General features: G+C 31.4%; 2 protein-coding genes across 2 annotated transcripts; both read left to right on the top strand.

Moving 5' to 3' along the window:
* The first annotated feature begins 2199 nt into the window (after positions 1–2199).
* Positions 2200–3576, top strand: LOC132712995 (uncharacterized). The gene has a single exon (XM_060695432.1). It carries the CDS (start codon positions 2200–2202, stop codon positions 3574–3576), a length of 1377 nt encoding a protein of 458 aa, XP_060551415.1.
* A 2699-nt stretch (positions 3577–6275) lies between these two features.
* Positions 6276–6967, top strand: LOC132712996 (uncharacterized). Its single transcript, XM_060695434.1, has 2 exons — positions 6276–6390; positions 6684–6967. The coding sequence occupies exons 1-2, from the start codon at positions 6276–6278 to the stop codon at positions 6950–6952; spliced, it is 384 nt and encodes a 127-aa protein (XP_060551417.1). The 3' UTR covers positions 6953–6967.
* Positions 6968–15718: the final 8751 nt, after the last annotated feature.

A 15718-nucleotide genomic window follows, 5' to 3' on the forward strand; every position in this document is an offset into this window, starting at 1 on the left:
CCGTACTTTCTCACAAGAAGGTTTTAATGACTCGTTCCAATTTTTTAATTAAGGCATCCATCTCGAAACATTTGCATAAAATACTTTTATAGTTATTACAAATATTACAAATATTATAAACCTTTAAAGCAGATTTTTCTAGTTTTGCTCGACTTTTTTTGTAAGACCATATTTCAGCACATTTACTGAGCGTTTACCAGCCATATTTTACATGAAGTTTCGGTAAAGTATTTTTAAATGTGTTTAAATTCTTCATCTGTTGACTACATAATTGTATTTAGTATATTTTGAAAGAAGATGCTTTCTAGCATAACATAGCTTACTCAAGAGCTAAAATAGAAAAAAAACTTCATATTGCATTACATATTGGCCCACCCTCGTATGGCGTTATCATGGTAAGCTAAAATAACAATTTTTCAAATGTATGTGCTGAAGTTAAAATCTGCACTAACTACGGAAACAGTATCAACAAATGTTTAAGACCTAACTCTTATTGGAACTGTTTTTAATAATTAACAGCTTATTTTGACCTAAAAATAGCGCAAAACATACCTAGAAATGCCGCAAATCAACAAATATAGGGTTACCACGGCCGATAACGTTTTAAAAAGATACTTCTTGTTTATTATTTAATGAAAATAAACAACACAATACTACATTATTTGTAGACTTATACCATACATAAATGACCTCGATAAAATCATATAGAAAAAAAAACTTACACAAATGTTTAGCATTTGTCAACGTTGTACATGTAATTGCTCACTTCCGCTTTTTGTAGCTGCGTTACATTAAAAGTGGATTGGTCTACAGTTCCGTATTTCATATATTTAATGTAATATTTGGATATTATTATGAAATGTTTACTTGTTAAAGATATGTTTTATAAAATTCTGATTTTGTATGAAACATTTACATGATGGATAAGTTTATTTTGTACTAGAACATGTTGTTATCTGTTGTATTTATGTATGTTATATTGGATCATGCATTTAACACTTACACATAACTGTTTCGTGGTTTGTTGTTATTATGATACTAAATACGAGGGGTGATCCAAAAATTCGTGGACAATGTGTGTATCTCCATAACGTGACGTCCTACCGAAATGAACTCTTTGGATATTATTAATCAATGCTTTTTAATAAATTGACCAAATTTTAAAACACCAATTGCATTTGTTATCTATATATGACAATATAAAAACATTAAGTATCAAATTCGCGGCGCAGCTTACTTTTTCTCTGTGATGTAAACGTTTTCATCTCATTTAAACACATGTAAAACCTGTGCAAACAAAGAAAATTGCGAGAAACGTTATAATAACGTTGTTTTGATGTGTATGACGTCATTCTGTCAGTATTAGAAGACATTTTGAAGTTGCGGTTATTTTACGCTCGTACTTTAAAGAGCAGGTGCTAAAAACAGCTTTATCAAAAATGGACGTCACGGATCCAGCAAACCTTCGGACAGTTATACAGTTCTGTATAAATCTTGGAAAGACCCCTGGCGAGACAAAAACAATGATCGAAAGTGTGACAAATAAACCGTCAATGTGTCGTTCTCTAGTTCTCAGCAGAAGTACTCAGTCATTCACCATATTCGCCTGATCTTTCCCCGTGTGACCTCGCCTTGTTTCCCAGGTTAAAGAAAGAGTTGAGAGGGAAACGTTTTGACAATCTGGACGAGTTGAGAGGAGCCATCCAATGCATACTGTCATCATTCAGCCAGGAATGGTATGCGAGTACATTTAGAGACTGGGTCCGCCGCCATGAAAAATGTGTGCGGGTTAAAGGGGAATACTTATAAAAGTTATAAGGCAAAACGGTAACATAGATTACTTCCTATATATATGATAGCATAACGTCGTTTGTGACGTCGTGAGCTGCGCCGCGTTTTGTCATGTCTATGTATATAAACTGGTGCAGAATCGTTAATTCTTGTACAATCTTTACAATATTTTGAGAATTTGTCGACATATGCTCACTTCATAAGATACTAGAATTTCATGTGATTTGCTTTATTACTTTTTGTTTTATGCAGCGTGTCCACGAATTTTTGGATCACCCCTCGTACCATCAAAGTAATAATTTATTGTATTATAAACCAATGCGCTTTAAACCATTCAGAAAATTTTGTTATAATGTGTTTAAAGAAGTTTCAAGATATATGAAACAATAAAACAATGTTAAATAAAGCATGGAAAAGATATCAAGAAGACTTTCTCGCTGTCTAGACATTATTGGCTACCGTATGGATTTGATTAGATGTAGAAGGGATATGTACAGCGCTTTAGACCGGCAATTAAATATGAAATGGAAAGAATATACTCAACTTACTGCCGGGAGCAAAGCCGAAGGAATAGCTAAATATTATGAAAGTGATGTGGATCGTTTGTTTATTTATAAAAACGTCAACTGCTTTGAAAATGGGATTTCCAATTCAAATTCTGTTGTGTTTCACATGGATCAAGTCGGGTGTTCGCCTGGCTATACAAGACTAATATTAAGCAATTTGAGCAAAGGGAAACTTTCTTCTGAAGTAAGTAATTGTCTAGTTTTTGACAACGGTCATACATATATCTCAAATAAGTTTAATGAAAGCTTTGTTGCGTTTTCTGAATATGGAAGGAATGCACATAAACTGGATGTAAATGGATCACATGCTGAGTTCGTACGAAACCATGGGCCATGCGCTTCATTTAGAAGTGAAAATCTAAAATACGACTTCGTTGCTGGTTTTAAATGTACGAGTGAAAAATTGCTACAGAAATGGAAACAAAGAAAACGAACTTGCAACTGGCCAGATCCTAAATTAGTAAATGAAATATCGACTATAAATGGAACTGTTGTGCCGGTTGCAAATGTAAACAGTAGATTTCCAAATACAGAATGGCGGATTTGCTTCACACAAGCAGAACTGTTGCTGGTTAATTCCCTTGATGAACATCAAATCAAAGTATATTTATTGCTGAAACAGCTTTCGAAAGCAGTTCTTGAACCAATATGCCCGGCAGTTTCATCATATATAGTGAAAAATGTTATTTTATGGCAAGCGGAAAACACTCCAAAGAAATATTTTGCTCCAAATTGTCTTCTACTTAGGACAATTGAAGCCCTTAAATTCCTTCAGGACTGTTTGAAGTCTAATTTGCTGCGGAGTTACATGATAGAAGACAGAAATATTTTCCAAGGAAGGATTTATGAAGGTCAGAGGAAACAACTCATTGATAAAATTGATCAACTTTTGAATAAAGATGAAGAATTTATTAACGAATCAAAGAAAGCATTTAGTGAATATGAATATTTTGATACACCGACGTTCATTAGAAAAGCTGAAAAGGAAGAACAAATTGAAAAACTTCTTCTTATGCAATCTTTAGCTTATTTGAAAGTGTACGACCGGTCTTACACACGTGAACAATTTCTCCATTGTCTGGGAGAAGATCAAGAATACTCAGAACTAAAAGCAGAATTGTATAGTCTAGTTGTACCAGAGAGACGCAATGAACCAATCCATGATATTAACTTTCTTTTATATAGAAAACGATTATTTTGTATTTTACAAAAGCATTGAGAATTGTTACGTTATAGCAAAACAAGAAGTGTTCAAAACAATAATTTTATACCACTTATTTTTACAACAACAATGTTTTATAAGACTATGTGACAAAGAGGAAAATTGTATTATCAATTGTATATGAAATCAATTAAAGTAGGCCAGATACAAATTTCCGAAAAATGTCAATAGATCCTTAAAACTTTTTACAAGGAAAAAGAGCAAATACAAGCTTGAACAAACGTGTTTCTAAATTTTTATATTAAAGGGATTAAAGTTTTTTTTAAAAAAACGTTTTTTTTGTTTGTTTGTTTTTGTTTGTTTTTGTTTTTGTTTTTTTTTTGGGGGGGGGGGGGGGGGCTGGGGATTTTTCATATAAACATATAGGCAATATGAAAATTGTTTGATAGTATTTCTGAAAAGAACCTTTTAAAAAAAAATTTAAGATGTTTGGGGACTATTAATTGTATATTTCGATTAAGGTTTCGATTTTTGAACATTTTTGTTAATATTTTTTTGGGGATTCTTAATTATATTACCGGTACATTAAGTGCTAAAGATGCTACCAGGTGGTGAAAAAGATGCACTTTTTTTGATCTCTCATAAAAAAACTCTGCAATTATCATCTATTTCATTTTTTTCAATGATCTTGGTGATCTCTTCTTCTCCGAATTTTTAATGAACGCAAATTTCACAAAACATATCACCAAACCTCTTTTTACATCGGTCGGATCTGTATTCATAAATGTATACAAACCAGTTATACACAGGAAATATTGACAAATTGACACAATGCAATACAAATAAACAGGAACAAAAACAAAATAATAAAAACGCTAATAGTATGTTCTGAAGACTTTGCTCCATACTGTGTTACATAACAAAACAAACAAAAAGGTGAAATATGGAAACTTTCAAGACATTCCAATGCGGCAAAATGATGCAGGTTCAGTTTTGTTAAGCATGTTCATAAACAGATAGTTCTGGCTTCCAAAACTTTATAAGCCGCTATTTAACATTTTTGTTTTTCATCTGATGCGGCATTAAAGTTTTGGATTAGACCCGTTACGAAACCTAACCAGAATAACATAAGTTGGTTTATTCTTGTTTTTCACTTGCAAATACACTTGACCCAATCAATTCTTGTGCATTTTACGATAAAACAACTATTTTAATATCGTTCTATACCAATTAAAGTATCAAAATATTAATACTGTCATTAAAATTGCCTATTTAACTGTAGACTATAGTCGGCCATGACATTCAGGTGCCACGCGAGACCTCGTATGACGTCAGATTTGAATAGAGTCGTGTACTATATTTAGAACATTTTGTTGACATGATTTCGATATTTTTATTCAAGATAATGTTTTTATTTATTTTCATTAATTTTTTAGTACTTAAATATGATTTTATTGAATATAAAAGTCAGTAAATCACCCTTTCAATATCTTTAAAAAAAAGTAATTTATAAAAAATATTGGAAGCACATGGGTTCATAAAGGTCAATCTCGTAATCACGTGGTCAAACATTTTGGCAATATGGCGGCCAAGTGCCGAAATTTTTACCTGTCGGAAACTATTAGGTAGTTTATATTCGTAATAAGATTTTATTTGTCAATCCTTGGCTTATCAACAGATTATATATAGTTTTATCAATGTATGCTTCACTTTACTTCATGGCATGTTCGATGAATAAATACGAGCGTGTCAGATTCCTGGCACGATTATTGGTGGACTTTCCCTACGGGGTTATCTTCAGCGTTCACGTCATGTCATAGTATATAAAAGTGTACACTGAAGACCTTAAGCTAATAAACAGACAGTGGTTTATTGCAAGCTATCGTCTATGATGCGACGTTTCCGATCCATTTTATGAATCTATATTTCAAATTTCTAAATGGGCGTTGCTTCTGTATTTCAAATTTCTAAATGGCCGTTGCTTCTGTATTTCAAATTTCTAAATGGGCGTTGCTTCTGTATTTCAAATTTCTAAATGGGCGTTGCTTCTGTATTTAATTTCTAAATGGGCGTTGCTTCTATATTTCAAATTTCTAAATGGGCGTTGCTTCTATATTTCAAATTTCTAAATGGGCAGTCAAAGGGCACATGGGACAGGGACAGGAGACCCAGTACCAGTTTACGCATACTGTCTCATTTACTTTTTTACTTTATTTTGTGTTTTGAAAAATAAAAGGTATTATACTGCATAAACAGATGAGGTAGTTTGACTGTGAACAATATACATTATCAGATGATCATTTTCTTTGATTATGATTATCATACGGATCGTATTATGAGGATTTGCATCATAACAGAAAAAATCATAAAAAAAGGATAAAATGCATAAGATATTTCAAAATGAATTTTCTTTTACTTTGTAAAGTATGAATGAATATAGAATTTGTTATGATGATCGATGTTAAAAATCTAATTAATATCATCAAAATTTGGAGTGGTTAACACGTCGGACTAGTAATCTAAGGATTGGTGACCGCGTGGGTTCATACCGGGTACCCCATCAGGGCCAAGTCGTTGTTTTAACCCCTGGTGTTTCTTTGAATTTAATCCATAGAAACAAAACAAACACGACAATTACAATTGTAGAAAATTATACAAAACACTGTTCTATATACTGGTATGTATATGCTTTTATTTTTCTTAATGCATAGATCTACATTGTTAATGAAACACATATAATACAATACAAATAACTAATGTCAAATGAGCTGTTCGTTGAGTCGGTCATAACACATCATGCCTGTAAGAAAAATAAACTTGTGTCAGTACTTGGCAATAAATCAAATATAAATGATATTGTTATTCAAAAAGGTACTGTAGTATAGATAAAATTATAAATCATATACACAATGTACATAATACTTTTATGATTTCTCAACTAATTAAATGCTTGTAAACTTTAACGGTGAAGAAATGTAAGATTTCAGCATTTACCTTTTTCTCCACCTTCCTGTTTCCTCTCTAGTGATACCTGCAGCATTTAATCCTACAAAAGTGATATCGGCACCACCAGCATTTTCCGGCATAATACTCTCCATATCTACACCTCTTTCGGCATTTGCATCTTCTACCATATCCACCGCCATAACCACCGCCTCCACCAGAGGGGTACATTCCCCCTCCTCCACCAGAGGGGTACATTCCCCCTCCACCAATTGGGTACATTCCCCCTCCACCCATGGGGTACATTCCCCCTCCACCCATGGGGTACATTCCCCCTCCACCTGAGGGGTACATTCCCCCTCCACCAATGGACATCATAGAGCCACCCATTCCTTCGCCATACCCGTCACCTCCGCCACCGTATCCATACTCCGGTGTCCCTGAAATTATAGAACGGAAGTTTTACCATATCATACCATATACTGCTTAAGCCGGTGCTATGGAGCATTGACAGTAGCTTGCACTTTCCAGTACTTTCCATACATTACAACAAACATGAAATAATCATATATTGGTATTGTTTGTACAATATCTATTTATTTAGCAGATAATTTAATTTTGTCTAGAACAAAATATTATTGATCATCATATAATTTCATCATATAAAATAACATTTTTTTTCTATATAAATATCCAAGTGATACATTCTATTGTTTTATCAATATTTAAGATACTTATCGAAAATGTGCCTATTGTAGACAAATTCAATTTAATTCTGTTTTAACTATTTATCTAACACCACAGTTTCAATATCCATACGTCACTCACGTGTTAAATGTTACAATTGGTTATTTAACTATACAGGTGAATTTTCTCATTATTATTTTTTTGTTTGTTTGATTGAAAACATAATTGATGAATTAGCATATATTAAACATAATGATGATAAAAAGAAATCGCTTGTCGGTTTCAATTATATTATGATAAATTGTATTATTTATTCCATTGAAATTTAAATTAAGATGTAAGTACCAAAGTATCAATCAATCAATCAATCAACCAATCAATCAATTAATGAAGCTTTAAAACCATTTTTTAAACACGGCGATTTGAGAAGAAAATAAATTTATCAGCTTAGAGTTGAAACTATCATATGAAATTAAATAATATGAAAATATTCAATACGATATAGATACAGATTATGAAATAAAAACAAAAGAAATATGCATTCAAAATATGTTAAACCTTTAGGTGTTCAGTTCAAGAAAGCATCGATATACCTAACTTCTAAATTATATTTATAACTTGAGGTAAAGTTCTTAAACTATAATACTTGAAAATAATGCTCCGTGCAATTGCAAGAGCAGAGACATCAGAAGGCATAAAATGTCAGGTAAAAAAGAAAAGATGTTCTGAGAGCATTGAAAATTTCACAATCAGCTCCATTGTTTATTTAAGGCAGTCTTTCACCAGGCTGTCACCGACGTACGCATTACAAAACTTTTAACAACAAAATACCTAAAGTAGTTTACTTTATTCCACTGGGCAATTTGCTCTTAATGGCATTACTGTGGCAGTGTGACGTAAAACCCAAACAAACAAACAAATCATCATGGCATTACAATCACGGTATAATTAGCGAACAATTACACACCATTTACCTAAATACATCAACATATGGAAAAGTTCGAACAGAAATTTATAAAGCTATTATTATATGTTGATATTCTATGCATTGTATACTCTTGTGTTGCTACATGTAGCTAGAGTTTATAAAGTGTTGTTTTGTTCTGTTGCTCTGTTCTGCTAACATTAAAATGAATAATACTAGAATCGATGACCTGGAAGGACCAGACAAAAGCATAACTGAAATAAAATAACTACTTACCCACAGCCAATGTTGCAAGCACGAAAACAACGAAACCAACGGCAATTTGCATCTTTCTATCCTCTGATGTATATGCTTATCTAGTAAGGAATGGTACGCCTTTATATAGGCTTGAACAAATCCATGACGACAAAGGTTGCACAATGTTTGCTTGTTTGTTTGATTTTTTTATTGATTTTTATTATTCTTTTTTTTTATTTTAATTGAATGCTGTTTAATATCATACCAAACATAAAGAGTAATAACTATCCACGATCACATCTTGGATTTTTTATTTTAAAAAAAATGTACATAAACCATTGCATTTAATGAGACGATTTTGACATGTTGCGCAATAAATAAGTTATTTTGCATATTAAAAAGTTAGTTGTGACGACACTGTTATCTTATTGATAAATAAATTTCTTCTTTTTTTGTAATTTATGAGAATGTATGTGGCATTTGGAAAAAAAATGAAGAAAAAAATCAGTCGCGGAAATTAAATGCTTTTCTAAACGATGATTAGTAATTCTATTTGATAAGTTTAATGATTGATAGCTATTATGGGTTGTTTATTTTCATATTATTACGCTGTTTTGTTAGTGGTTACGTATTGATTTTTAATAAGGCCATGGAAAGTCGTATTTTGAAAACAAATCGTTATGTAAGATCTTTAACTTCTAAACCAACCGGAATGCTTTAGTAAACTACAGGGCTAAAAGATATTATATTTTTTGTTATTCTATAGTGAAGGGCTTAAAGAAATTATATTTCTGTTATTGCATAATTCCGGGCTAAAATATATAATATATGTGTTATTGCATAGTACGGAGCTTAAATATATTTTATTTTTGTGTTATTGTATAGTACAGGGCTTAAAGATGTTATATATTTTTTATTGTATTGTACAGGGCTGAAGGATATTATATTTTTGTTATTGCATTGTTTATGGCTAAAAGATATTATATTTTGTTATTGTATAGTACAAGGCTAAAAGATATTATATTTTTTCATTGTATTGTTCAGGGCTAAAGAATATTATAGTTTTATCCTGCCTATAAGATACACATATAAACTACCGTTACATCAACATTTAAATGCATATATAATAAACACTACACTAAACCGATGACTTCACCATATTTTTAATTGATTCTGATAAATTAAAAGGCTTAATTCATTAACATGTTAGTAAACGAAATATTCTTGTTGATATTTACTGACCACTCCATTAGTTTATAGTTTACATGGATTTATTCAGTTCGAATGTGTTGGAAGCTATTAGCATCTTGAAACACTCTAGAATCTTTTCCTGGCACCAACCAGTACTAAGCAATGAAAGTCAAGTTTTTTGCTAAAGGAAACAACAGCTTGCACCTGACGGGCCTGTTCGAACCCACGCGGCCAGCAATCCTTAGATTGCTTATATTATTCTTTTTTAATAAGGCCACTTCGACCGCCTCTTCCATCTACAATATAATTTAATGTTTAAGTATTTATAATTTTGTCTTGAGCCACCTTATGCAAGGAGACTTTCTACTTAGATTGACCATTCCGAGGTCATCGCCAAGTGAATGTATCTACGGGTCTTTCCAGTATTGATCTTGATAGTACTAAACTATATATATATATATATTGATTTGTGTGATGCTGGTTTCTATCACAGACACGAGTATCGGACCTGGGAAGAAAAAAAATATGACCAGATTGATAAAAAAAAAACCTGTTTCCATCTTAAAAGTGTCAAAAACCAAAAAAAAAAAATGTAAATAATGACCCCCTTTAAAAATATACTATAAGTTAACTTATAGTATATTGTTTGAAATTATTTTTATGATACTGTCGATTTACTAGACTGATTACATTTATCTGATTTACTTAAGTAATCGTGCTACGATTACTTTAGAGATATTGCAATTCTATTAGACAAAAATAATACTAAAATAACTTAATAGATGAAACCTTGAATTATTTGGATTATTTGGATAATGGCTGTATTACCTTTTAATGTGGTTTGTTTCATCAAAATAACCGTAAATCAAAATAACCTAAAATCAAAATAACCTTAAAGTGGCATAATGCTCATTTGTTTATCGTCAAATTGACTTGAATTAGATATCATTTTTAAAAGCCTTCCCGTGACTATTTTAATGGTGATTAATCAATTATTGATAAATAGAAATGTTAAGGATATAAAAAAATGCCTAAAATAAAATAAGACTGTCCAACTCTTCTTTATCAACTGAGCGTAACTAATATATACTGAACATTATTTGAAGAAATTATCGTATGCCACGTGGGTTATTGAATATTCATTAAAAAATTTAATATGAAATTGGAAGCAAATAATGCAAAATGTTGTAAACTCATTTTGACATTTACCTTTTCTCTTAACATTTACACTTGGATGGGCATCATGTCATCTTAAAACTTAGCTTAACAATTAACTTTAAAACGAAATTAATAATCTTGAACAAACAAAGAGATCATTTTATAAAAAAATATTTTGATGGGTTTTGAATGATGTGTTTAGTAGGCTTATATTTATTGTTCAATAATAAACCCAGGGCATCATCAATTTTAAGACGCTTTGTCATTATAAAACGAGATCATTGATATCTATTAATTTCAATTAAACATTTTAAAATGAGGGGAATGGCAATTTAATATTTTAAAAAGAGAAAAAAAATCAGCATTCATCATTGAATTCGGAAATCCCTATCAATATAAATATAATTGATATACAAAAACGTTTTACAAAATGTCAGTACAATAAAATATTAAAAGAAAGTTGTCACAATGCCATAAACGTTTACAGTCTGTAAATGAGAAGCCACAGGATGTAATTACATAACAAATATACATAAAAATTGTAGATTCGTTTATGAGAAGTAAGGAAATATGAAACATCTGTCTAGCCCGTTAGCACCGACCGGCTTAAGCGATTTGTAAATTTCATGGTATCTAAGTATAGTCAGTCAAATTTTTCTTACTGTTTATGTTGTCATATTACGTACCGCTGAGGGATCTCAGAAATTAAATTGTTCATGTTGTCATAATTAATGTTAAGAAACATTGCTCATTAGATACTAAATTGTTGTAATGTTAACATATGCATGATTTTAAGGATATTGCGGATTCTGTTACTAGTTTTATATTTGTACAAGTATGTAAGTAGAGGGTAACCGGCTGTTTTCGGGGGTTAATTGGGAGGAATGGGGTTTGGACTTGTTTTGTTTTTTTAGGGGGGGGGGGGGTTGTATTTATTTTTTATTTTATTTCATTTTTACAAAATCTGGAAAAGCGGAGATCCCACTAAGTTGAGAAGATAAAAATTGCATACGTTTTGACTGAGTATGTTTATTGGAGATAATGTAAGGTGCACCATCTCTTACATCACCCCTCCAGCACCGGCTTAAACAGTAGCCAATCTTCAACAGAATAATTAATGCATTTGAATCAATGATACCGAAGGACCAGAAATATTATATAACAACACTGCCATTAAGACCGAGCGGTCACACAACACTTTTACACCTGTTGTTTTCAGTATAAAAATCTGGAAAATTTGGTATTTTGATAAAAACAGTTCTGTTTTGTATCTAATGTTTCTTTCATTAGTGTTTATTATGTAATGCAATGTATATTACTTTCTTTGTTCACTTCACATGCAATACTTAACTTTTAAATACATTTTCAAAAACTTCATGAAAATAAGCATTGAAATGGAGGCATGCTGCTTTAAAGATTTTCCAATTTGATCTCGAGTGTGCATGTTTGCGTGTACATAATTTAGCAGTAAAATACAAGATATCAGATTTCAAAGTATTGATTAATGAATGAAACGTATCATATTAAAGTTGCACAATAATAATTGTTTTGAGTTTCCAATGATATATTTTCTTGTTATATTGTTAAGTACATGTGTCAACGTTTGAATTCGTGTTCGATTTAAGAAATTTGTAAGCCTGTCAAATATTTATCCGTTACAATGCCGGATTATTTGTTTTATTCTGATAAGCGAGATTGTGTATCAAACAGTCAATTTTTATACTTTTGTGTACACGCACACATATACATATAATACACATACACACTCGTGATTGTTTCCTCATCAAGTGTAGTGACTACTTGAACATTAATACTGACATGGCTGAAAGTGTAGTGCAAGTTATTGTTGGAATTTTAAAATGCCTAGGATTAGTTTTATATTACTGGATTGTGGCGATCGTTAAATCAATTTTGCCAGTAAGTGTCCAGAGTAAAGATATCTCGGGGGAGACTGTTCTCATTACAGGGGCAGGTAATGTATATTAACTTAATGATAATTTATAACATTATTAACCATTAAACATTGGTCACGTCTGAAGTATTTCATAGTGTGGTTAAAGCGACATTTTGCCCCATCAAGGGTATAGATCTATATTGATAAGTGAGTGAACAGGTGAAAGTCAAATTAAGTTTACATTTTACCAAATTTCTTTCAACTTATTCACATGAACGATAAATAAACTCACATGACCCAAATATCCAAATTTAACCTGTATGAGAGAGTCTTTTTTATATTTTAGACAGATTTATAAGTTATCCTAAACATTTCCTAATATCAACTCTTATATAGTCAATCACCATTTGAATAGTCAATCTTTTTAAATATATGTAATCAATTCAACTCAGCTTGACATTACAAGAAAAGAACAAAGCAGCCAAACCACATGTTATTTTCAAAGAGCAAATTGTACTGAGATAACTGTTAGATTTAAACAGATGAAATCACAAAATATTTTTTTTAAAGACGCAGATTAAATCTCCTTTCCACGAGCATTCTGATTGAAGAAGTTGACATAGATATTCTTGATATCCTCCATTTAGAATGCATATCATATTTTCAAACATTGTATCATCGTGACATACACTGTATTTACAAGTATGACATTTACATATATAACAGTAATATCAAATAATGATTTTCTAACAATCATAATTATACACTTTATATAAAGAAACGGATATTTGCAACCATTACAGACATATATAATTACTACACGTAATTTATATTTGTTTTCTTTCACATGCATAACATATATAATCAAAGCACAGAAGGCGCTGAATTTGTTTGGGTCTCAGAATGTCAGAAAGGTGAAGGTTAATATAAACCAATTTGCTTTTGTATAGTGCCACCAATGCTTTCCAGTGTTTTAACTGTAGTAAATTGGCTATAAGACTAATTGCAACACTGATATTCAATTCAATGTTTATTTGACTTAAACAATTGAAAAAAAAAAATGTGTTCCCTTAACTGGGATTTGAACTCCAGACCTTGTGATTCGTAAGCGAGCGTGCAAACCCATCGGCCACGGTGAAGTTGTATGTTAAAGGCCTTAAGAAAACCATATTCTAAATTAGGGTGTTTAACTCTTATTATATCGACACTAAACCTGTTGTTTAACACAGATGTAAATAATCATGGAGCTTACTATAAGTATGTATATCTATAAAGAATAAAACAATATTAGAAATCTTCGATCATTCGGGAACTATTTTGCTTGAAAATTAATGCGCCTGTCATTTGACAATCTTTACGCAGTGATCTCCCCTGATTTTTTCGGCATTAGTGTACATATAAAGGGAAGTAACCGCTTTAAAAAAGCGGACTACTTTCGGCATTTGCAATTAACAGCATCAGAAACTGAAATTTCGCTACCATTATTTGTTTGGTCTGACGACCCAAACAAATAAAAAGGATATTTGTAATTATTACAAATGCATAACCATGTACATTACGTCTACTCATCTGTAAACTGTATTCAATGGTAGAGACATTGATGTATTAATCTAGCTACAGTTTAATAATTATATTTTTCGTAGCCCAAGACATTATGAATGTCCTCAACTGGTGTCTATAAATGTCATTAATTGGACAGAATAACAATACATACTTGATACACCGCAGATTTATAACTGATAACATACTAACTGATTTAATTAATACAAATACAATTGTTCTACAATATGGCAAAAAAATCAGTTGACACAGTTGACTGAACCGCCAAGCATTACAGATGATAGTATCTTAATTAATTAATATGAATATTTAAAGAGGTAGACAATGCATCATCATTTTCTAACCGGCTCTTGTACTCGAAATTTTTAGTAACAATTGCTTTAACATTTCGTTTCCAATCGTTATTAGATGTCTAAACCAGTCTTTGTGTGTGACGTAAGCATCGTGTCGCTAGCGGAAGTAGGACAACCGAAGCTGACACCATCTTTTCTTAAACATCGACTAGAACTCTCAACATTATTTCTAAGACTTATACAGAAAAGGATTGGTACAATGGCCCTGTCTTATTCCCTGTAGTATCTGGAACCATTCTGATGTATGGCCTTGTGTTCTTTCACAGCTGTGAACGTTTCAAAACATTTCATATATTATCCTGAATATATATCAGAATATGTTTAACGATATCAGTGCTATATAATTAAAGCATCAAAACTGGGTAGGAAACGCGGTAAAAAGCCAGTTTTAACAATTTTCCATTAATTTCCTTTGTGAAATATATACTTTCTCGGAGTAGAAATGATGTCATTGTGCAGCTAAAAAGTTTCTGAAACCCGCCTTGCATAGGATTTACTTTTTTCCTTTGTTTTTTTTTATTAACACGATTTATAATGGTTAATATACATTTTTCATACAATTTCAGCACAGTAGAGCAAAGTGATTTATAGCCCGATAACTCTCCAGATTTCGTTTATTTTTATTTGACCCTTTGAATAGTTATAACGCCTCTTTTAAGTTCATCGGTTATGTGCATTGTCCGACATAGCTAGATATACTTTTATTATAACTGACAGCAAAACTCTTCCGCTATGTTTAATATGTTCATAATTTGCTTTTCCATTTTAGTATGCATAGATCCCTGACCTGTCTAATTTTTATTATCAGATTAGATACAATGCAGATCGGATACAATAAGAATATCAACACAACATATTTGATATCAAAAAAGCACATGTCAATGTTTGTGGTTTAATATGTTGTTATTGAAATAAAAGGTCTCAGTAAAGATCTATCAATTTAGTTCCTGTTTGACTAAATCCTGATCAATCTTAATTTTCTCCATAGTGGTATTTCCATTGAGTCATTGAAGTTCTTAAGTTCCTTTCCACATTTTGAGCGATATTCTTTGTTAAAATTGTCGTTTTGAGTAGGCGTAAAGAACTTTTCATAGTAACTTATATACTTATAGGGTCGCTGCAAATTTCATCGTCAAAGTCCATTTCAAAAATAAGATCTTTTTTTTTGTATCAGTTTTATCAGAACTCGTTGCTGTCTACCACTGAAGTTGTGTCTATTTCGTTTTCTTATTTTTCTATGTTGTCGGTATT

This window comes from Ruditapes philippinarum, unplaced genomic scaffold (assembly GCF_026571515.1).
Source record: "Ruditapes philippinarum isolate M1 unplaced genomic scaffold, ASM2657151v2 ctg3235_1_1_1_1, whole genome shotgun sequence".
Classification (NCBI taxonomy): Eukaryota; Metazoa; Mollusca; class Bivalvia; order Venerida; family Veneridae; genus Ruditapes; species Ruditapes philippinarum.

Excerpts from the sequence above, each read along its gene's own strand:
- LOC132712996 (XM_060695434.1), top strand. The coding sequence starts at position 6,276 with ATGTCAAATGAGCTGTTCGTTGAGTCGGTCATAACACATCATGCCTGT. Across the intron at positions 6,391-6,683 it reads TGATATTGTTATTCAAAAAG|AGGGGTACATTCCCCCTCCT; the intron begins GTACTGTAGTAT and ends CGCCTCCACCAG.
- LOC132712995 (XM_060695432.1), top strand. The coding sequence starts at position 2,200 with ATGGAAAAGATATCAAGAAGACTTTCTCGCTGTCTAGACATTATTGGC.